The sequence below is a fragment of the Epinephelus moara genome, chromosome 6 (assembly GCF_006386435.1).
Source record: "Epinephelus moara isolate mb chromosome 6, YSFRI_EMoa_1.0, whole genome shotgun sequence".
NCBI lineage: Eukaryota > Metazoa > Chordata > Actinopteri > Perciformes > Serranidae > Epinephelus > Epinephelus moara.
Window position 1 is genome coordinate 35,086,947 of NC_065511.1, and position 24,914 is coordinate 35,111,860.

The 24,914-nt window shown below is 40.8% G+C and overlaps 1 protein-coding gene across 1 annotated transcript; it reads left to right on the forward strand.

Moving 5' to 3' along the window:
• The first annotated feature begins 481 nt into the window (after positions 1-481).
• On the forward strand, positions 482-23,721 carry dhx16 (DEAH (Asp-Glu-Ala-His) box polypeptide 16). The gene is made up of 21 exons (XM_050046824.1): positions 482-761; positions 2,574-2,776; positions 2,910-3,148; positions 3,930-4,110; positions 4,207-4,263; positions 4,466-4,720; positions 4,845-5,078; positions 5,258-5,449; positions 5,805-5,915; positions 6,148-6,263; positions 6,643-6,853; positions 8,194-8,292; positions 9,867-10,019; positions 10,490-10,630; positions 11,580-11,742; positions 11,877-11,995; positions 13,958-14,025; positions 15,387-15,549; positions 16,904-17,065; positions 20,677-20,850; positions 23,093-23,721. Exons 2-21 carry the CDS (start codon positions 2,579-2,581, stop codon positions 23,219-23,221), a joined length of 3,165 nt encoding a protein of 1,054 aa, XP_049902781.1. The 5' UTR covers positions 482-761; positions 2,574-2,578; the 3' UTR covers positions 23,222-23,721.
• The last annotated feature ends 1,193 nt before the right edge of the window (positions 23,722-24,914 follow it).

The following is a 24,914-nucleotide window of genomic DNA, read 5'->3' on the forward strand; positions in this document are numbered from 1 at the left end:
TGCAAATTGCATAGTTGTGTCAAACAACTCTGTGCTGCATGACTTTAAGTGTTTTACCATTTTACTACCTTATTTTGTTACTATTATGTCTTCATGACGTCTTGTTGTCCTTTATCTGTACATTTTAGGGATGACTTTACTGGTTTCAAAACTCGCCTTTGGTGTTTTGGTGCATAGACAAGCAACATATATATAGATGAGAAAAAATGACAGTAAAATATTTTTATAAATACTATTTAAAAATATGTAGGCGCAGGAATGTTGAAAGATATATGTGCAAAAGTTCACAGTATTAAGAATGTAAGAATAGATTAATAAATAGATAAATAATTGTATTGTTTAGGTGGAAACTTAAACGTTTAGTACCACCATTAAAACCATCGATATAAAAATACCATGCAGTTGTTGTTTTCCAGTTGGCCGCATGAGGGCAGTAAACGCTACAGCCTCTGACGCATTCTGCTCTTCTTCCGTCGTTTTCACATGACGTGTTTCCGCTTCCGGTTTCAGCGTGCTCTAGGATAAGTTAGCAAAATATGTTTTAATAATTTTTTTAGTGTTTTGTTTGGAAAAATGAAACAATGAGCTAATAGTTTTACATGGCTGCGGAGGGATGTATCCACTAAGTGTTCTTACGGGGAACTCGTGAGCCACAACTCAAGCTAACGTTTTATTTGTAGCTGGAGTTAGCTGAGTTAGCTAACTCACAGGCTGCTGCTTCCACCATAACAACAACGTTGTTTCGGCATTTTTGAAAAGCGGTAAGTGAAGCTGGTGAGAGTCCTCTCTCTCAGTGGAAGTGCAGTAGCGCTTTTCATCACACATTTTTACTCTAAAATAAAACTCATATTACACAAAAATAGCAGGACGCTTTAACACATCATTTTCAGCTTAATGTTTGACTTATGTTGACTCCAGTTCTCAATGTAGTCACACATCTTGCAGAGGACACAGTGACAGGATCACACCGATACACACTTAAACATTATAGCTACACTAATCTAATGCACTACAAAACAACTGTTCTGCCACAGGGAATCTGCAGGTCCTTAAAAAGTCTCAAATTTGAATGTGTGAGGTCTTAATTGCCACAAACATTTTATATAATGTAATTTATCAATATTTGAATTTACATTTATCAAAAGAGTGAAGCTTAAGTCCACATTTCGGAAGCTACAATTTTGTATGAACCTCCCTCTGAATCTGATACTACTTTTTAGTTGCACTTACCTGTTGGCAAAATATAGAATAACCTAACGTACTATATTGCTATTCATACATAAACCTACCACTGCACAGGACCATATACATATTAACCTTATCTTACCTGCATTGCTTGAGTATTAAAAAAATCCAAAAATCAGTCTTAAAATATTAAAAATTATCCTGAGATGGTCTTAAAAGCAGCACGTTTCTGTCGACACCCTGGGCCTTAAGGTCTACTCGTATGATGCTGTCATGTATTTTGACACTTCAGTTATATGTTTTAGCACTGGGGTCATTATTAGCGATGGTGTTGTGTGAAACTACATTATACTGAGAGATGTTTTGATTATTCCGCCCCCTGTCATGTGTGTAAATCTGCCAGAATGAAATAGGATCACCTCACATCATAATGTAGGCCAGTACAACACCACCTTTACGAAGACATCAGCAGTAAAGATGCAACTGAATCTTCACATCTTGCAACAATGTCAACAAAAACTGAACTATAAAACACTTTGTAAAGGCGACATTTTATGCATTAGCAAGTGCAGGTGTACCTAACAAAGTGGCCACTGTGTGTGTTCAGGCTAGAGCAAACTATTTTAATATATCTCAGACTTACCATTAGCTGTATGTACAGGGTTTTGATACATACTGCAAGAGTGCATGGCACAGCAACTGCACTCGGAAGTACTTTAAAAGGTTTCTTGCTCACTTGTTCAGTGGATTGAGTTTGCAGTTCATCATAAAATACAGCAAAACTCAATATAAATGAGGTGTTAAATAGTTACATGTATGTTATATTTATATATTGTGTTAGTATTGTAATGTAGATTGTAGTTATTCCTTAATTATTATTTTTTTTAAATTCATTTCAAGTAGTGATTTTATCTGATTCCCCCCCAGACCATGTGCTGCTGTAATGTGATTATCTACCCTGGGGATCAATAATGTCTAAAATTAATCAATTATTTTTTTTAAAGAAACTTTTTCTTTTATTGTTGTAACTAACAACCATCCAAAGTGGTCAGATCCTGATTCCTAATGTGTCATCAGTTCTTACATAGTCTGTGGAAATCGCAAAAGAGTATGCCATAATTATATGAGGGGAGAGTGTATGTGTGTGAAGCTCTAACCATTTTTTAATCAAGATTTTTATTTATAAATGAAACAATTGATTTATCAAAACTAAAATCAACCTATGTTGTTGAATGGGTTGTTCAATTCCGACTCAGTACAGACTTGCAGAAAGCTAATGCTAATTGAAGACACCTTTGGATGCTTGGTTGTAAATGCAGTTTCTCCAGCTACATGGCTTAAATCTTCACCTGCATTAATCATGTTTTTGTGTTGTGCTTCCTCAACAGGCACCATGGCCAATCTAGAGCAGTGGGTGAATGACCGTCTCCATGACATCCTGGGGTTGAGTGACCGATATGTGTCTCAATTCATGATCGGCACCGCACGGAAAGCATCGAGTCCCCAAGACTTTGTGGCCCGCCTTGAGCAGACAGGCACGATTGACATTGAGCCAAGTGTGGTTGCCTTTGCAGAAGAGCTTTATGACAAGGTATTTTCTATCGTCAGTCGTTTTGTGGACTTAGCATAGTCGTTAGTTCTTAGTTATCTTAGTTGCATTTTTAGCATGGGACATTTCGGAAGGAATGCATCCTCTAACAGTCTTTCACCACTGCATGTTACAGATTCCTCGCAAGCAGGTTGTTGAGAAACCAGCCCGGGCGATGGAGCGGGAAGCCATCGAAATGGACAGGAAGAATCGGACATACACGCTACTGGAGGACAGCGACAGCGATGGAGACGCTGTGATGGAGAAGCAGAAAGGGAAAAAGAAAAGCAAGGACAAGGACAGAGGGAACAAGAGGAAGCACATCAGACAGAAGAAAGAGAGCGAGTCGTCAAGTGAGGACGAAGCACCTAAAAGGTAATCCAGATATTTTGTGTGGATTTTATTATGCATGTTTCATATTGTTCGATGCAGTACCATGTGTTTGTTTATAGTGCATATTGTAGAATGGGATGGGCTGTCTCGTAGCGTTTACTAGTAACGATGACAGCTGAATGATGAGACCATGATTTTCTCATTTATTTTAAGTTTTTCAAATTTGTAAAGGCTGTTTCATCCAGATCCTTGTACCAGTTTCTGCAGGGTGGATGGGTGGTCATAGACAACGTTTGTTTACACTCACCCTGTTCATACAGTGCACCATTTCCACGCCAGCATACACCTGTGGTGGGCCAAGTGGGGAGTCTGCACACCATTTGACAGTTATCATAGCCAACAGATCTGCCAGATCTGCATCTGAAGTTCAGCTGTGAGAGTGACAGTTACGTCACCACGACCACATGGCCCATGCATACACAAACAAGTAAAAGGAGATTGATGTGACAGAGGACTGATGAATGTCTTTCAGGCTTTGGAGCTGGTGAATGTGACATCACAAGCCAAACACCTGAGCTAGCTGGTGCCGTAAACTGTTACGCTTATGTGATCTGACCCGTTCACCAAAGTTACATAATAGTGGAGGAACAAGCATTCAGGGCGCACAGTAGGAATGACAGGGGTATCATTCTTCCTATCACAATTCAGTGGGCCATCACAATGATGCTGGAGCTGTTGTTTTAAGGCAAACAAGTTGCAGAATGTTGCTTTTAACTGTTAATAAAATGATTGAATGAAATCTAAATTTTGTTTTTAATATCAGGGGCAATTTAGGCCAAGGGGATCAAAAGTCTCTCAAGAAAGAAGAAGAAGAAGAGGAGGAGTGGGAGAAGGAAGAGAGAGAACGACAGCAGGACATTGAAGAGAGGGATGCGTTTGCCGAGCGAGTGAAGCAGAAAGACAAAGACAAGACCCGCAACATAGCAGAGAGGACTGACAAAAAGGTGGGAGACGGGGGATTTACAACATGCATTTGTTCAAAGAGGGACCCACCATGTCATGCAGGTAAACTTATTCTCCTTTTGTTTATTTTTCTCCAGGCTTATGAGGAAGCTCAGAAGAGGCTGAAGATGGCTGAAGACGATCAGAAGAACATGGTAGACAAGTTTTTATTTGTGCTGGGGGAAAAAAAATCACATATATGAAGCAAATATTTTTGTTAATATCACATGAAGACTTCTGAAGCACTGTACCCCTGGGTGTTAGAATAGTTTGCTTTGGGGAATAAAGACAGTAAAAATCAGTTGTCACCTGTGTGCTAAAGGTTGTAATCCATCATCTTCCTCTTTCCCTTTCTAGTTGCCAGAGTTGAGGAAGCGCTCTCGCTGGGAGTATCTGAAGAAGAGAGAGGCAGAGAAGCTGGAGGACCTGGAGGAGGAGATCAAAGACGATGAGTACCTCTTCCATACAGAGGAGCTGACTGAGAGGGAGAGAAAGGAGTTGGAATACAAACGCACCCTTCGGGACCTGGCTAAAGATTACAAAAAGGCCGGTGCCAAAGAACAAGAGGAGAGGAAGAACAGATACTACATGCCAGAAGAGAAGAGAAGCAAGGTAGGAGCAAGGGATGTCACATACTGATACTTACATACATACTATGTAGAGGCAGTCACCTACTAAACTGTGCATTGGTTTAATTGTTCAACTCTTCACCTCCCCATGTCTCCCTGCTGACCAGGAGGTGCCACAGAGGGACCTGGAGCTGGAGGAAACCCCCATGGAGCTGGGAGGAGAGCAAGGCCGCTGGGAGGAGGAGAGGCTGAAGACGGCCTCCCTCAGCTTCGGGGCCAAGAGGGAGCGAGAACAAGGGAGGAGGCAGGAGCAGGAGAAGTACCAGCTGATCCTGGAGGAGGACGAGATGATCGACTTTGTCAGCACCGCCATAACCATGAAGGGAACTCGGGCGGATAAGGTGGGATTTATTTGTTACTTCCTTTTTTTTCCTTAATTTGTCGCTTCAGTTTCCCAATGATGAAATCACTGTGACTCATGTTTGTCTCGTCTGTTTGTTCCTGCCTCAATTTTCAATCTGCAGTCAATCAGTATTTAGTGTTCAGAGTGGACCATTTATTCTGACTGTGTTGTTTTCAGGATCAGGAGGCCCAGGCTCTGTCCCAGGCGGAGCAGAGGAAGCAGTCCATGCAGGAGGTCCGACGCAGCCTGCCCATCTTCCCTTACAGAGAGGACCTGCTAGCTGCCATCCACGAGCACCAGATCCTCGTTATTGAAGGGGAGACGGGCTCCGGAAAGACCACCCAGATCCCACAGTACCTCCTGGAAGATGTGAGTGCAGGATATAAGGCCCTGTCTATACAGATATTTTTGACAATTCATATTTTCCTCTACATTGTTGCTTCCTGTCCACACGCAAACTGAGTTTTTTTAAATGGAGAGGGGAAATATCTGTTTTCAAAAATATCTGTTTATGTGTAGACAGGGCCTAATTAGCACATAAAAGCATCACATACTTGTTATTAAACATGTAGTACCCACGTGTAGAAAAGTGGCGAGGATACATAACAAAAGCTCAGTGAAAGGCAACAGGATTTGCAGCAAGTCAGTATGACTGCACAGCAAAGAGGAAAACTCATCCAAGTCAGAAGTGAATCTGCCCTTCAACCTGTTGTTCATCTCTCAGGGCTACACTAAAGGAGGCATGAAGATCGGATGTACACAACCTCGCAGAGTGGCAGCCATGTCAGTGGCGGCCAGAGTGGCACAGGAAATGAGCGTCAAGCTTGGGAATGAGGTGAGCTTGACACATGATCATGCTGATCCCATTTCACTTTCAGACGGTTTTCATTGATTCTAGACGGGGCTAAAGGATGCAATTTAAGATCCGTGTAGCAACGGATACTGGATTTTCCTATAATTCATGTTTTTGTGTTCAGCTGTTGTCTAATATTTCACCTCATATTTATTTGAGAGTATTGTTGACTGGTGAATCAGTGTTTTCATATTAACCGTGACGTTTCATCCAGGTGGGTTACAGTATTCGTTTCGAGGACTGCACATCAGAGAGAACGGTGCTCAAGTACATGACAGACGGCATGCTGCTCCGAGAGTTTCTCACTGAGCCCGACCTGGCCAGCTACAGGTAATGCACAGAAGGGAATCACTAACTGGAAGTTACGCTTTAACCTGCTCAATAAATGAAGTCACTGTGCAGTTAATCCTCAGGTGTTTTGTTTTTGTTTTCATTTGAGCGTGAAGTTTTGCTGACAATTTTATGATATTTTCTTGGAAAATTCATGGTTTTCTACTTTTTTAAAATATGTTTGTGTTCCTGATCACATCCCTCATCACACTTTACATGTTCCACTTTCAGTTTGGGTCAGGTGTCCTTGAATTATCAGATATTGCATTTATTTTATCAACCTTAACTAAGCTCCTCTTTGCAGTTTCACGGGTATCACTCTATGTTTTAAGCTCAATCCTTCCCTCTCCCAAAACACTTTGTCTCTCTCTCCCTCCAGTGTGATAATCATAGATGAAGCCCACGAGCGAACACTCCACACAGACATCCTGTTTGGTCTGATTAAAGACATCGCCAGGTTCAGATCAGACCTGAAGGTGCTGGTCGCCAGCGCCACTCTGGACACGGAGCGCTTCTCCTGCTTCTTTGACGACGCGCCTGTTTTCAGGATTCCTGGCAGGAGGTTCCCCGTCGATATCTTCTACACTAAAGTAGGAACAAGCATGTTGTTTGAATGCTTAATACAGGTCATGGTACTTTTTTTTTTTTTTTTTTTTTTAAAAAGGGTGGTGAATTCTTGACGCTTAATGTAGAAAGAAAGAAAGCTAGCTGGACATCGGTTTTGAAGCCTCTTTGGTCACGGAGCTCCCTCCATCTCTTGAACGCCTGACTGAGGTTTACTCTTGTTTTTCCTCTTTTTTTATCACTCTCCTTTTTGCTCTTCTTTGCCTCCTCACACAGAGGATCTTGTTTTCTTTTGCTAGGCTGTTTTTCACTTGTTTCCAAACTTTGTCTGTCTGCCATTGTGCTTGTGACTCACCTATCTCATGCCCAGTTCCTCGTAAGGGCCAGCTCCAGTCCCTGATTGGCTGACCGACCAATTTCGCAATACAAGACGTGTTTCCTGCCGTAAAGCAGATTTTTTTCTGCGAAATTTTGCCCCCGATGGCAGAAGCTTATTACAAAGATTGCAAAGCCACTAAGTAACCTATGTAAACACTGATAGTCTGATTTTACTGTGGCCACTACCCTGTGCAACACACATTATTCTCATAATGATATATTTAGGAAAAGATGCTATCTGTTGCCTCTTTAAGGTATTGACTGAAACTTCTCCAGTTAAATGATACTTGCATTTGATCCTTTTTGTACCCATAGCTGTATGGTTTTGCCTGCAGCCAATCACTGTAAGCGTTCTTCAATTTAATGCAGTGTGTGATTGGCCTACTACTACAGCAGCTATGACCCGTAAAGTCTGTGACATGGTGAAGTCGAGTGCGGTGTGTTTTTAACGAAGCTGGCAGTTCAGTGTGTCAAGATGCCACCAAGACTTTTGAAAGTATGGCTTTACAACACACCTGTGGTGTCTGGTGGCATTTTATGTAATTTTTTAAAAGATACCAAGCTTAAATGGACATCATCCTTGAGCTCGAGACAGGTCACTACACCTATAAAATTTTGTAGAGAAAGAAAGACCGTTCTTAATCGGTTCTTAATCAGTCAAATGAGTCTAGTCCAGTGGTTCCCAACTGGTCGAGTCACGGGATCCAGATTTCCCCTTAGTCATTAGTTCAAGGTCTACACAGTTAAATATATTCAGTGCCATACTTGTGTTTGGCCATGTCGTCAAGCTAATTTACTGTCTCTGTCAAGTAGCTGTGTGTTAGTCATTCACTCTACAGCAGGAAATAGCACTTCAAAATAAAAGCTATGTGCCAGAAATTCACTGTACTTCAAAATAAAGTGGTTTTTTTTTTTTTTTTATAAACTTGACATGTCTTTGTTGTTTGTCTGTCCTGTTGATGCATGCATCTGTATGTTTTGTGTCAAGGCTCCAGAGGCAGACTACCTGGAAGCTTGTGTGGTGTCGGTGCTACAGATCCACGTCACCCAGCCTCCCGGAGACATCCTGGTGTTCCTCACTGGACAGGTATTGTTGATATCAAGCACGGGATTCTTCAAGATTTTTGTCAAAGGTTCAAAGTTAACACACTTGTAATGGGGGATTGGTGGTCTCCTCCTTATTTTGTGTGTAACATCTGTACGTGTTCTGTCATATTTTGGATGGAATAATAGTAAGATATATTAATACATGCACCTTCGAGAAGTGGTTCTGACCACAGTGTTGCCAAAGGATGCTTTTACTCCTAACCTGTTTGGATCAGTTTAAAACAACTCTGGTCCGTGTGCCGGTGACTTTCAGTGTGGTCAAGCTGATGTCAAAGTTGCCAAACAAACTCTGGTGTGTGGTGTCCAACTCTGTGTATTTGGTAGTTCTTATTAAACGTAGCACCTTTTACCGTTAAATCAAGACTCTTTTTCGCCACCTTTCTACCTCATTGTGATTTATAAAATTAGGTAAAGTTTTAGTTTCCTTTCACAATGCACAAAATCAGTCATGTCTTCATGAGTTCTTTGTGATGCAGAACATAAACACACCAGGTTCAGTAAAAAGAAGTGTGACCTGCAATCATCAAAACCAAAGTGAACATGAGCCAGAATACAGTAAACATATACTCAGATTAACATTTATATTTTGTTTTATACGCAACGAACAACCATGCCCCCCCCATCCAGCATCTCACCTGCTGAAACATTAAGTAAACTCACCTAGAAGAGCATAAATATAGAAATAAAAAATAAAAAGTGGCACAAGAAGAGAAACAGAGCACCCAAACAACCTGTTGTAAATACAGATTCACAAAAACTGATGTGATAAATAAAGAAATGATGACAGCAGTTGGTATAAAACAGACACAGATGGAAGTATAAAAGAGAAAAGAAATAAATCTAAGCAGTTCAATTAGATAGACTACATTTACTGTGGTCCACATGATTAAATATCCTGAGTTAGAAGTAGTTCAGTGTACCTAAATATGTCCAAACCAGATCCTAGATGGAAACGAATTTGCCCCTGAACCCCTGAAGCAAGAACTTTATCTTTACTGACTGTGATTATTGCATTAGTTCACTCTGATATGGAGAAACTTTTGGGGTTTTTTTGATTTCCAATGTAATAACATTCTTCTGAGCACAAGCAGTGTCGTAAAAGATGTCTTTTTCTTACTATGGAGGGTTTTCTACGTGTTATGCCAAATATGGCTGCTGCTGAATCAGTTCTTTTGGCTAAGTATGTGTATGCATACAAGACATCTGACTCTGGTCTCCAGCGGCTCCTTATGTACTTCAGCACAATCCCAAAAACAATTTTCAGGCAGGTAGACATAAAAACAAGGACAGCAGATAAACATTATCCTTAAACTTCACACAACAGGCAGGTGAAAAGATGGTATGAAGCGCCAGCTGCATTTAATCTTCATTGTACTTTGGTAATGTAATACTTTAAATACATACAAGGGCAACAGCAGATTAACTGAACTAGAGGCATGAATGCGACCTAAGTTGTTCACTTCACCAGTGTTCACTGAAGTATGCTGCTACAAAGGGTCTCATTATTTATCTTTGTGTGCTGGTTAACTCTTTAACCTCTTGTGTTTCTTGCAGGAGGAGATCGAAGCGTGCTGCGAGCTGCTCCAGGAGAGATGCAGGCGACTTGGATCTAAGATAGCAGAGCTGCTGGTCCTTCCCATCTACGCCAACCTGCCATCAGACATGCAGGCCAAGATCTTCAACCCGACTCCACCTGGAGCCCGTAAGGTGAGACGATGTCTCATTCCTGTGCAGAATACTTGGGAAACTGCTATTGTTTCCGAATACAGTTGGCCTGGATGTAGTAGGTCACTGTAGGATTAATATTTCAACTTGGCAGACACAAAATGGTCAGTAGACGCTGAGAAGAAGTTTATTTCTTTGCGAGACATGAATGAAGACAATAGCTCTCTGCTATCTGTTTTCTGTGTGAGTTGTGTCATCAGGCAGATTAAATGTCCATGCTATTATTCACCAATAGAGGCTGCTGTAGTACAATGAGATTTTGTTATACAGACTGAGTATCCTGGCTTTTAACACTGTTCAGTGACAGATGAAAGCCTTGTTTTGATGTTTTTATCACGGCCTTGTTCCCATTGTTTAACATCTGGATTTAATCTTCATCCAGACTTTGTCTGAGCGCTGCTTACTCACTTTATCTCTCTGTACTGTGTGTTCTCTCTCTCTATCAATCCCAGGTGGTGGTGGCTACCAATATAGCAGAAACCTCGCTGACCATAGATGGCATCATCTACGTCATTGACCCAGGCTTCTGCAAACAGAAGAGTTACAACGCCCGCACCGGCATGGAGTCGCTCATTGTCACACCCTGCTCACGGGTAACAACGGCTCACTGTTTGATCTAGGAGTGTAGTGAACGCACATGTTTTCAGAATCACTCAGGCTGCAAGCTGTGATATTCAGGGTTCCTGGAAAACCTGGAAAAGTCATGGAATCAGTAAATTCCTTGAAAGTTTTGGTTAAGTCATGGAGGCTTTTTTTGTGTGTAATGACATTGTTGTCTTGAGTACAGATTTTGAGTATCATTTCTTTGAAGGCTTTCGTTACTCATTACCTTTGCTTAGAAGTCAGCTGATATATATATTTTTACTTTTCTAAAATGCAATAGTCCATAAACTGTGATCATGCAGTCCTGCGTGGGGTTTGTTTGTCAAAGTGGTGTTCCTGTAACTCTACCTATGGCTGGGCGATATGGACAAGAATTTATTTCATTCATCTCACAGACTGATTTAGCGTAGCACGTGTAACATGTGTTGCTGGAGAACTTGTGAGTGAGTGAGTTAATGTTTTATGAACAGCCCCAGACTTCTCAGACTCTTAGTGACTTACCGCTCAGAGGGAACTCGTTCAGCAGCTCCTCTGGCAGCAGCACAGTGTCTCTCCTTCTCCTCTCTCGCCGTGTGCACATGGGAGTTGGTTTTCGTCAAGAGATTTTGTCATAAACCTTTGGTAATGTAAACCTATGTGACGCTGGCAGCTCAACCAAAAAACTCCATATATGTGAATGTGTGATAGTTGTGGTATCATAACAGCCTGTCACAGGTTACAGCGTGATGATTAGAGGAGAAATGGCAGAGCATAAAGGTCCAGGTGGAAAAAACAACTCAGTCATTTAGGATTTTGCTAAAAGAAGGAAATCATGTGTTGATTTATATATATATAGATCCCAGGGTACATTTTTGTATTTGGGAGCTGTTTAAATGTGTAATTTGTGGTAGATTTTATTTTGCTAAACTATTAATATATATGCTTCTGTTTCCCTCTCAGGCTTCGGCCAACCAGAGAGCAGGCCGTGCAGGCAGAGTGGCTGCTGGAAAATGTTTCAGGCTTTACACAGCCTGGGCCTTTAAACATGAGATGGAGGAAACGACTGTGCCCGAGATCCAGAGGACCAACCTGGGGAATGTCGTCCTGCTGCTTAAGAGTCTAGGTGAGGGGAGGAGGCGCTCCATAAAGACTACTAAAATTACATGTCTTCATACTTTTATTTTATCAAGCTGGGGCAGGTTAGATCACTATTTGGTGGCTGTGACTGGGCAATAAGCTAATATGTTTTACTTACAGGCATCAACGATCTAATTCACTTTGACTTCATGGACCCACCTCCTCATGAGACTCTGGTCTTAGCGCTGGAGCAGCTCTACGCTCTGGGAGCACTCAACCACCTGGGAGAGCTCACCAAGGTACTTTTTTGTCATTTTGATTTTTCATTCATTTTAACATGCTGGCTTTATAAAAACGGATGATACAGACGTGATATACGAGAATTCACAGTCGAGAGAGGAAAACAAAAAAGCAGAAAAACACCCAACTTAAAAGGCAGCCACAAGGACCCACTCTGGCACGCCAATAACTCTTACACATACAAATACATACATATACATATACAGTAGAGTATATAAACACACACATACACATCCTGTCCCCTGGTACCCTTTGCCCTCTCTTTGATGTTGCACCTCTAATATGAGCCAGAAAAATTTGCCATTTTTGGCTAGCGTTATTTTGGATGTCATTCATTTCAGTTGTGGGCATTGTGGTGGAGTTTGTTTGAGCCACCCTTCAAGATTTTTCAATACCACCTTCCAATAAAGGTAATACCATGGGACAGTCCCCTAGAGCAGTGGTTCCCAGCTGGTCCAGCCACGAGGTCCAGTTTTCTCCTCAGTCATTAGTTCAAAGTCCGCACAGTTAATCACATTCAGCGTCATACTTGTGTTTGGCCATGTCGTTGAGCTAGTGTGCTGTCTCTATCATGTAGCTGTCTATTAGTCACTCACTCTACAGCAGGGAACAGCACTTAAAAATGCAGATCTGTGCCGGAAATTCACCGTACTTATGAATAAAGAATGTTTTCTATAAACTTGACACGTTTGCAGGTCACTTGCGGTCCATTGAGGACATATCAGCGACCCACTTTTGGACTGTGACCCAGCAGTTGGGAACCACTGCAGTAGCGCATGGAGAAATGTGCCCGCACTTTTGTAACATTTCCCACATTTATTGTCCTTGGTTAAGCCCATTTTAAACAGTTTCAGGGGTGTATAATAACATCTGATCTAAAACGTCATTTCAGATCACATCCTGCCATACATCTTCCCTAGTTCCACATCCAAGATGCCACATTAGTTTCAGGCTTTCACTCATTTTAGTTTGAATATTTGACATTTTACTATAAAATACTGAGGTGGAATGAGTATTGGGAGAATTTAGCAACTCCTGAACTTTATTCTCTTTTTCCTCTGCCCTTTTTAGTCCAAAGAGACATCCTACGCTGCTCCTCAGCTGTAACTACTTCAACACATGTACCTTTTGCAAACCATATATCCCATAAAATACTTTTTTTCCTATACAGATTAAGAAGTTATTCCATATGTAAAAGTAGCTATAATAGATATTTTATAATAACAATGTATCATAGGTGAAATGGGACGCTCGTAGTGATGAATCTAGAGAGAACTTTCACCTGAATCTACAGCCCCCTCTCAGCTTTACGGAGCTTTATATTGAGTTTCAGCTCATTGTTGAGTTGTCCCGCCTGCAGCCATACCGTTTTGGACAGGACATTACCTGCCCAGCATCAAACAGCAGACAGACAAAGTTAGTTGAGATTAACTTAACACTAAATTATTGTTGTTATTAGTATATGTTGCATTGTAAATTATGTGTACAGTCAATTTATTACACTATCAGTTGCCCCTGAGCCACTTTTATAGTGTTTATTATAAACTATTTTTATATTTACAACAAAATCCAGTCATTCCGTCCTCTAGACTCTCTAGACTCCTTTTACAATCTTAACTGTAATCACAGAGAGGAGATGCGTAACCTTTTGCTTTGCACACGTAATCTACGTCCATCATCACTCATAGTCTGCACATGACGTACTGTACATACCTGTTGCTTATGATGCCGTGTCATGACTTCCTTGATGAAAAGTGCTGATACACAGGAGAGATGACTTATTGTGTTTGCAGCTTACAGCTGTTATCGCCGAGCTCGTCTTGTGATTATTAAGGATGTGGGGATTTTTTCCAGAGTGTGGATGACTGTATCACTGGTGACTACTGTAGCAGAGGTTATTGTTTATTAAATGAATGAATGAATGTCTTTAACTGATTGTTGTTGTTTGTCGGGGGGTTCAGTTGGGTCGCAGGATGGCTGAGCTACCGGTGGACCCCATGTTGAGCAAGATGATCCTGGCCTCCGAGCAGTAAGTCTCCAGTCTGATAGACGCATAAGCCTCCTTCACTGTATGTTCATTTGATGGGATGCATTACCTGTATGAAGTATAAGATGTATTAAATCACTTGGAAGCCCCTTTTTTCACTGCCTGCGCAAGGTGGAAATGTTGCATTGTTATTCTGCCTCGCCGTTCTGTGTAAAAGGTTTGATAGCGGAACGGGGGGAGTCGTCTCATATGTGAGCAGGCAGTGGAGGACGTAACAGCGCTAAATCTGTGTGAAAGAGACAGCCAGCATGAGGGGATTGTTGGGACGTTTTGACTATATGTAATGTGTGCAGCCCACTGTGGGAAGATTTAAAAGCAGCTGGCAGCAGTTAGCAGCTAACTCAAAGAAGAATAGCAGCCGAAAATGACGCCCGTTGGAGAAAATAGGAGCTCCTGACCTTCTGGGCACAAGGATGGGATCAGCTACCATATGGCAGGGACAGTAAATAACTGTTATTGCCATGTTATGTCATTTTTATTGTTCAGAAAGTGCTGCACGTCACGGATGTCACACTAGAGGCCATCACTGTTGTGTTACATGTCACACCCTTCACACCAGTTTTGCATCTGTGATGCAGGCATTCTGTCTAAAATCACACACTGGAGCAACATGATGCCAACCGTCTTCGTTACGGCCCCATGGCAGGATTTCTGTGTAAAAAGGGTTGGAGACATTGGCTTCCCGACATATACCAAACTCATCCCAGCTCGTGCTCTAGTTGTTGATTATGCAGCTGGAGTTTGGGCTCATTGAAGTTACCCCAGGAAAGAAGCTTTACATACTGTCCAATATGCTTCAACTTTAGCAGTTAGAATTGGAGTAGGTTAATTGATTTACTGCAAAATCAGCCCTGGATAAGGAACTTGTTTTTTGAGCAAGAGAAGTTTGATTTCATATCACTAATGGTGGAAGTGATTCCAAAGATTAAACTAAATACGGAAATGCAAATGTGGAGTAAACCAAACTGCGTACTTGTCAAGAAGTCAAACATTAGCTCATATTTGAACTGGTATACTTCCTCCTCACGTAGAAATGAGTCAGAGCACTGATTTATCCAGTGTAAGCTGCAAGAAAGACAAATCATCACCCTAACGCTGCCATCATTAACTCTATGTTCTCTACCTGGATGATATTAAAGACACGTGGGTGGCTGGATTTGGAAAACGTACATCTTCTAAAATGTTCAAAAAAGAGACCACCACCTCACGGGATTGGCAACTTTGTTAGTGAATGCAGTTCAGGAAGAAATCCTACAAGTAAGAGGTGAATGATTACTTTTGTTGTCGCTGTCTCTCTCTGCAGTTTTCTGTATTTCTTTTTAATTTTTTCCATCTCCTTCCAGGTACAAGTGTTCAGAGGAAGTGTTGACGATAGCGGCCATGCTGTCGGTGAACAACTCTATTTTCTACCGTCCCAAAGACAAGGTTGTGCACGCCGACAATGCCAGGATGAACTTTGTGGTGCCAGGGGGAGACCACCTGGTGCTGCTCAACGTCTACACACAGGTATAAAGTCAGCGGAAGTTACATCTGAAGATGCGTTCAAAATAACTTGAGTTACCGATCTGCAATCCAAGGGACAGGATGGAAGTTTAAATTGATTCTATGAATGAACAATGACTTGAACAACAATTTTAAATTTATATATATAAAAAAAATGTTTTGCAGCTGTTTTTTTTTTCCGAAGGTTACAGTCTCAACTTTTTGCTTTTGACCCCTTAAATCCCCCTATATGAACTTGCGCCACAGGTTTACATCGAATTCACATCAACTAAAAATATTTTTCCCCCCTTGCTTTATTTTAATAATTCCTGAAATTGTCAAATTATATAGTCATTCGCGAGAAAAGAAGACTATTGTTAGCATGCTTACATTTGTCAATCAGCACTACAACTGAGGCTTATGGTAATGTCATTAGTTTTGCAGGTATATGGTCACAAACCAAAATTTTGGACAAATTAAAATTATGGCTGTATCCAACTATAATACGATCAATCAGCAATTTTTTCCCCCATATGACGTTTTAAAGTTTGAACGGGGCTCAGCGGGACGTTGAGTGTGACAGCACATTCACGCAATAACAAGTTAACGGTGCTGACGACTGATCGGAAATGTTCAACAACATTTTTTGCCGTCATTAGATATCAAAGAAAAGCCAGAGACTTTGTTGTATTAAATTGCTGTTAGCCTCACGGTGGAAAGTTTCTCTTTCTCTGTGCCACTGCATCACGTCCACAGCTGCCAAAGAGTAACATAAAAGTCAAGAGCGCTCACTCTGCAGCAAAATCTTGGGACCAAAACGTCCCCTGAAGCACACTGCACAGGACATTGACTAGCAAAAAACAAAAGACTGCTGGCCTTGAAGTAAGGTGTCTCCGACCGATGATTCGAATCTCTGACTTTCAAGGGGCAGCCCTAATTAAAATGTTGACCTGATGATGGTGCTACATGAAATGTCAGGGGTCATCAAAGTTTTTAGGATTCCCCTTGTGGGGAACATGAGTTGTTGAGACTTCACAACGAAAACCACAAGTGTCAACCTCATGGTGGCGCTTAAGGAAAAGTCAGGTGATCACCAAAGTCAGCAGGATTTATTCTCTGGGAGTCATGAGTATGTGTATGAAACTAAATCTTAATCCATCCAATAGTTGTTGAGATATTGAACATCATTGCTGAAACAAAGATTAGAGAAAAGACTGAAAAATATATTTTCCTGCTTTCTCTCCTGTTATACCTCGTAAACCCTCAGATTTATCTTGTCCAGACCCCCAGGTGGGGAACTTCTGTATCAGGGCTGATATATTCCTACCTAGAACTCAGGTGTTGTACTAACAGCAGTAATTTTGTCTTTGTCCCTCAGTGGCTGGAGAGTGGTTACTCCACACAGTGGTGCTACGAAAACTTCATCCAGTTCCGCTCCATGAGAAGAGCCCGGGACGTCAGGGACCAACTGGAGGGTCTGATGGATCGCATTGAGGTGGAGGTAGTCAGCTCCAATGGGGACAGCCTGCCAATACGCAAGGTCAGTGATACAGAGGAAGTCCCCCAGAGTTTTACCACAGTTTCTGGACTAAAACACTGAATCTTAGCGTTGATTTCTCGTATTAATAAAGAGGATATGCTATACTTCACTGTGTTTCTGGCTCCGTGTGAACATGGCTACTACTTGGTATGACCACGTGTGCTGGGCAAGCACACATGAGACTTTAGCTGCCAAGCGGCTAACTTCTGGTCTAGCTCTCAGCTAACTTGGGATAAAATGAGTTAGTCTTGCGGCGCACTCAAAATGTTAGCAGACTGAATGATTGAGTTGTGACACTCAAAAAAATGTATCTACTAATTTCCGGATGTCTCTTTCACAATGAAAGTCTATGGCAAAAAGTCCTTTTGGGCCCAATGGCATCACGTGGCGGACCTGGAAGTTGTAATTCCACGTTTGGCTAGATGTCAAGGTGACTTCAAAGCCCGGAGCTGTTCCTGGGGGCTTGAGTGAATCAGGATACATCGGCCCAAAACTCCTGTAGTCTGAGCAGGAAGTTCAAAGTGAGGAAGTTATAGAAACTACTGCAACAGTATAAAGAAGAAATAAAAGCTAAACCTGTGGCACACACCCACTGAAACATTCAAAAACATGGTGAAGATGGTGCCTTGTCTAAAACAAACACACCTTTTGCAGACAGTATTTGCTTCTTTTTTTGTTGTTGACTCCACCTCAGGCGTTACACCGGCTCAAGGTAAACAACTTAAGATGATTTACAACTTTAGTTGAAACTTGACCTAGTGGCTTCTGTCAGCACGGTCATTTTTTTGAATATCCCTTTGTTCCCTCAAGGAGAATTTCACCTTTTAGCCTGCTTGTCTCCACAGAGAGGTGAAAGGTCACCATCGGATATGACCTGTTTTTGCTCTAGAACACTATAGGCGGGTGGATGCTTCCCGTCTTGAGAGAGAGAGTCTTTTGAAGATACTAGACTGTAAAAACAGTATATGATTCTGAAAAGAAAACGGCGAGAAAATGTTTGAGTAATGCCTAAAACATCACTGAACAGAGACGGCGTGAACAGCCTTCTCATATCAGGGTCTGTGTGTGGTGTGAACGCACCCGTAAACCACTAGAGATAAGAAAGGGCGTTTGTTTTAATAGCTGGGTTACACCTTTTTTCATCACATGCTGCCTTTGCCTGTGTCAAAAACATATGCAGACAGATTGGCAAAAGAAGCTCCAAAACTTATTTTGTTGTAATTAATTAAAAGTTTATTAAACAATTAAACAAATATAGAATTTTTTGCTCTTTTCTAAATATTCTTTGAGGTTTTATCCTTGAAGTGGCTTTAGTAGCACTGTGCACGTCCTTTTTTTTTAAGCCAGGGTGCGCTGACGCCTCCATGCTTACATGCAAACATGAAAAGTGAATTAGTCACATGAAAATGTTCATGCTTTTTTAAGGCGAGATGACAGACAAATGTACAGACATTATCTGTCAGCTGAATTTCAGTTTCATGCTGTCCCTGTTTTGTGAACACATCGAACACCACTTGGCTACATTACAGCAAGTGTGAACAGTTTGTGTACATCTGTGAAAACGATGAATGATTATTGTCACTGCATGTTCACATACAGTCAAATTTGTTGTGTCACATAAAAGCAAAGTAGTTTCATTCACTCAACACACACTCACACACCCAGGAAAGTGTTGAGTTTTAGTTTTGTGTGGGATTTGCTATACATTTGCAAATCCCACACGAAACTCACCGTCAGTACAAACCCCTGAAGAACTTGTTATATTCTCAGGAGTTACACTGATATCTCAGTTTGCAGGGTGAATTAACTGCTGTTATTCAGCAAGTGGATGCACGTTTACCCAAATGAATCTGCTTTGAGTTAAATTTAGTTTTAGGGTCAGATGTTGAACAGCTGGACTCGTATCAGTAGCTCCATGTTGTTTGCATCAGTGACTGTGATCAGACAGTTAACCTAAAGAGCAACTCATTTCTTGAGGGAAACGAATGAATTATCAAAGCTCTTACTTCTGGATTGAAAACAGCACAGTTTTTGTGTGGAAAAACAGCATTGTCCATCTGACCATGATTTAACCTGACCAACACATGAATAAAACTGACATGCAAATTCGGCTGCTGATAGCAGCATGAATTGTGCATCACTTGCAACACCTACAGTATCTGCTGTGTTGCAAGGTCTGAGATATTGTGCAAGTGATATGATAGAGTTAAAACGCCCATAAAATTTTGCATTTGATTGCGATTATCACTATAGCATAGTATAAATGTTGCCTTTGCACCAGGAACACAGCGGGCAGAACGGCAGAGAGAAAAAACGGGAATTTTCAGACCCTGAGCTTCAGGTGTTGACTGACGAGGTGCAGAGGCATTCCTCCAACCTTCAGTCAAGATTTTTCTTTTTTCAACAATCCTTTTTAGTAGGTTTTCAACATCATACCACAAGAAAAGAACATACAGAATACCAGATGTGTGATGTGTGTTTACAAAAGTCCTGCCTTTTCTTTGAAATAAATACATACACGGTAAATAATAGTAATATTAAAAGAAAGAAAAAAGCAAAGAAAAATAATAATGATAACAATAATAATTTACATTGGGGGTTCCATATGTCGGACACTGATACAAGTCCTTCATTGCCTACAGTGTAATACAATTACTTTGTGATTATGCCTCCTCCCTTATGTCCAACATACAAGATACATCTTTGCCACTAAGATATTTTAATGGATCCCATATACATTGAAGTCAAGAAATTTAAATGTGACAGAAAGTAACAGTATTTGGGATTTAATATCCTGGTCTGTCAGTGCGCTTTAGTTACCACCAGCTCTCTGAGGACGCTGTGGATTTCACTGTAACTGCGTGTGGCTATTATAAACACTGATTTCTGTGACCTGGACTGGTATTGCAGTGAGACTCATTTGCATAGAAAGGGATGAATTTAACACCAAAAGTATGCTTACTTCCTAATTTAAATACATGCAAATATCACCAGAGATGCTCTTTCTCTTTGTCTGATTTGTGCCGGTCTAACGGCTGTGAAAGCTGCACAGTCCTGTTGTGAATTTGCCTGTCAAAGTATTGTTTAGAAATGTTGGTTTAGGTTTGTTGTGATAGTTTCCAGAATGTACTTCCAGCCTTCAGAATAAAACAAGGAAATGTCTGAATAATTTTACAAATCTGCCTTTAAGTAATGTAATGCAGCATTTAATTGTCATGCTAACCAAATGAAAGCACAGGCTGATCACTGCTGTCAGAAATACAGTGTAAAAACTTGTTGCTGTCCAATGGAAACAAGTATCATAAGGATTGTGTTCCTTTTAATGGGTACAGGAAATCCTCCTTATTTTAACTTCAAATAAACAATGTAAAAAAACAAGTGTTTTATTTGAAAAAAATGCATTAACACAAATCTGAAATCGTCTTCTCTGTAGCTTGTGAAAATGTTGCATTTTGGAAATTTGTAGTTTTAACAGGATGGAAGGACAATTTTAACATCAAACTCCTCCCCTGGCCTGTGCTTCATTACATACAAATGATGCATTTACTTTTAAACTGTGGGAATCAGGAATCAGCTGTTTGTAAACCCCTCGGCTCTCGTCTCTCTCCCAGGCGGTGACGGCAGGATACTTCTATCACACGGCGCGACTGAGCAAAGGCGGCTACAAGACAGTGAAGCACCAGCAGACAGTGTACGTCCACCCCAACAGCTCTCTGTTCGAGGAGCAGCCCCGCTGGCTCATCTACCACGAGCTGGTCTTCACCACCAAGGAGTTCATGAGACAGGTTTGTCTGTTAACTGTTTACTTTGAAACATTTGCCTAAATCTCCCTCAAATATTTGCAGAGAAGTTAGGTCTTAGTTTTAGTCTGTAGTTCAGAAATCTGCCTGCGAAGAATGGTAGAGCTCCTCTGCTACAAGGAAGACAATGATTAAAGGGGAACAACACCTGAATTGAGAATTCCAATACGTTATTTCCACGGCCTAGGGAGGTTTGATCAATGATTTTTGGGGTTTGATCTTGAATTTTGAAAAATACAACAATGTATTCAAAATAAAAATAAGTGTATGAAACGTTTTTTCAGGTTAAATATAATTTTGATTCACTTTAGTAATTCTTTTGAATAAATAATTTATTTTCACTTTTCACTTCCATATATATTTTAACATTTGAGGGCTTATTTTTTTCAGTTGCATATTTTATCTTTTCAGATTCAGATCTTATTTTTTAACAGTTTCAAATGTTATTTTTTCACTTTCAGATCTTTTTTTTACAGTTTCAAATCTTATTTTTTCACTTTCAGACTTTTGACCCTGGTGTGGCGTGGGGGGCGTGGCATCAACTGAGAGAGGGGGAATCATGAGTGACAGTGCCTTCAGGGAACATAGGAACTAAAAAAATTCTGACTCAACACTTACATACACCATGAATATGGTGTATGTAAGTGTTGAGTCAGAATTGTCACTGTCACTCATGATTCCACACCCCTCTCAGGTGATGCCACGCCCCCCACGCCACATCAGGGTCAAAAGTCTGAAACTGAAAAAAAAGATTTGAAAGTGAAAAAATAAGATTTGAAACTGTAAAAAATAAGATCTGAATCTGAAAAGATAAAACATGCAACTGAAAAAAATAAGACCTCAAATGTTAAAATATATATGGAAGTGAAAAGTGAAAATAAAATATTTATTCAAAAGAATTACAAAAGTGAATCAAAATTATATTTAACCTGAAAAAACGTTTCATACACTTATTTTTATTTTGAATACATTGTTGTATTTTTCAAAATTCAAGATCAATTTTCAGTTTCAAATTTTCTTTTTTCAAGTACAAAACTTTTGACCCTAATGTAGCTCCATACACAGGACCTCACCAGACAACCCGGCACAAAAAGGATCAAATGCAGGTGTCATTTGACTGAAGACATTTCCGTAATACTGGGCACTGCATTGTTTCATCAAATACCTCAAAGGTATCAAGTACTGTTACTCCGGCCTAATGTTATTAAGTATTAAGTCCTGAGCTGCTCCATAGATGTTGAAGGGAGGCTGAATTTGTGGACCAGCAGAATGAAACGCACCCTTATAGACTGAATCCTCATGACGTCGCGCTAACAACAATCACTTTCTGGTAGACGATTGACATGTGAAATCAACAAACTTGTTTATTTCTGTTGTCATTTTCAGCCGTAACTGCAATGTTTAAAAATGTATAGTTACACATGGTTGTCTATCTGATGTTTCTCATGTGCTTGTTTAATGTTCTGTGTTGCTTTGCTAGCGTCTTTGATAAACCAAATCTAGCAGCACAGAAGCTAAGCCCTGTACTGCTGAAAAAAATCTTCATCAGTTTTATATTTAGAATATTTTCTCCACTTTACACACTAACCATTCAAGCCAGTAGTTGACCAGCAACTCACCTGCTCTGCAAAGTACAATTACTGTTTTTGTCAATGGAGTCTATTGGCTTTGAGATAACAGCTGCAGTTTCCCGTCTGAAAAGGCTGTCTGGCGTCAAGGTACAGCGGTGACAATATTCTAAATATAGCGTACATTTAAAAACTGGTATTGATTTTTTTTTTTTAAGTGGCTAAAAACTAACCAGTTGAGGCAGGACAGAACAGCCCCCTGGGTGGGTGCTCTCAGTGTCATCTATGACATCTTTCCCAATTCATTGTCTGTGGAGCAGCTGCAGACTTTATACCCACAAGTGTGAGTTTTAGCATTCTAGTTTTTGGATTTGGGAGAGTTGTTTGTGTTTACTTACATTTTTTAGACTGTCTCAGACCACAGGAATAACGTGTGAATTTTTAAAATAGGTGTAGTTCCCCTTTAAACACAGAAGAAGCTAAAATGTAAACAACATAAACACATCTTTCATTGATTCCAGTATTAAGCCTTCCAAAGAATAACTATTTGCATGACCCTGCACACTAATGAGGAAGTGTGATGAGTGTTCCTGTATAATATTTAACTTCCTGTATATCCACACGTTTTATAATCTCTCTCTCGCCCTCCCTGCGCGCAGGTGATTGAGATAGACAGCAGCTGGCTGCTTGAGGTAGCTCCTCACTACTACAAGAGCAAAGAGCTGGAGGACAGCAGCAGCAAGAAGATGCCACGCAAGCAGGGGAAAACCAAAGAGGAGCTGGGCTGAAGAGAGGACCGAGGCTCAGGGGGGACAGATGGTGAAAACAAAAAGTGCAGGGGAGCTCTCTCCGCCTCTCAGGGTAAAAGTAGGACTTTGAAAGTTTGGAATTTGCATAAAAACAAAGAGGAAATGTCTGGAAAAGGAAGTTACAGCTCCATGGTTCCAGCCTCTCTTTAGTTTTTTTCTGCTGTAGCTCAATATGGCATTATGGACCAAATATGGCTGCACAAAGTGGCCTGAACACAGACACACGGAGCAGAGAGACAGGCCCAGTGAGATGTGGGTCACAGACCTACTGACTGACTGATTAATCATAAACCAGCTATGTCAGCTGGGCCACAACAAGGAAATGCAAATGCGCCTGAATCTGAGTTTCCCCCATCAACAGCGCTGACTCACTGGGTGTTTTTTTTTTACAGCTCATTAAAGAATGTGAGACTATTGGTTTGCTTTTGAATGTTTGTTGACTTGGCCTGAATAAAAGACACTGTTAAAGTGTGTTAAAGTGACTAATGCTGAGGAGTCTCGATGAAGCTGAAAAGAAAAATGTCTAAATAAGGAGTTTGGCCAACATGTGAGGCTCCTTATCTTGTTTATTTTCATTTTTCTACGGCAATAAAATTTTTACAACCACATGTTTTTGTCAGTGGGTTTGCAGCTCAGTAATTAGTCATCACGTCCACGTTTAAAATTCAACTCAGGTTTTTTTTCTGGTTCTAATAACACCAGGAAGTTCATTGTTGTCTAACAAGTTATGTTTAGACTCGCCATTTGAATAGCTTCATATCCTTTTGTCATGCCGGTTGAGTTGCACAAGTTGAGTTGTTTTTCTAGATATTTTAAAAAAATCAATATCAGAGCAGAAAAAGATTTGAACACCACCAGGGGGTTAATTCTCAACTCTGAGCCAATACAAAATACATTACTCAGTATGTGTTCTTAAAAGAATACTTCATGCCTTCAGGGTTCCTCACACAGCGGCATGTTTTTGTCACGGAAAGAGTGACGCAGCAGTCTGAGCAAACAAAACTGCTCTGTGTTTTAAAGCTGTAAATGTATTTCAGGCAATTCTGGCTGTGACACATCATACGTTCGCGACCTGGTATCACAGTCGAGGTGTATTCTCGGTCATTCAGAAGAGCTCGGACACAAAGGGAGTAACTGGGGCAGTGCAGAGAGGATGAAAGGTTGGGTTTGGCAGCTCGTCCTGTCTGGGTGGTAAACCCACAAAGTGTTAAGAGAGTATCGCAGGTATGACAGGTATGAGGTGCTGATACCTGCCGTGTTGACAGTACTGAACTCTTGTCTATTTATGCAGAGACAGTGGAATTTTCCCAACTCTTGATTCATATCACATAAAGTTGCGTAGAGCAAAAAAAATATTCATGTGCTTCTCTACCATGTGACCCTTCATGCCTCTGACACTGTCTCGGATACAATTAAATAAAAAGGCTGAGAAATATTTGATCCTTACGTTTAATTGACTAATAAGAAAATGCAGCTGTAACTGTATGCAGAGCTGCCTCCACATAATACTACTAGTATGACATAGGTTCTGCTGTGTGCAGGGATACTCATGAGAGTTATCCAAGACCTGATTATCTACACATGCAGCATAATAAAAAAAGCACTGGCTCACTACAGCTGGTCCAACTGGTCTGACAAGGAGAGAGAAAAAGGGAGGAGGAGGAGGAGGAGG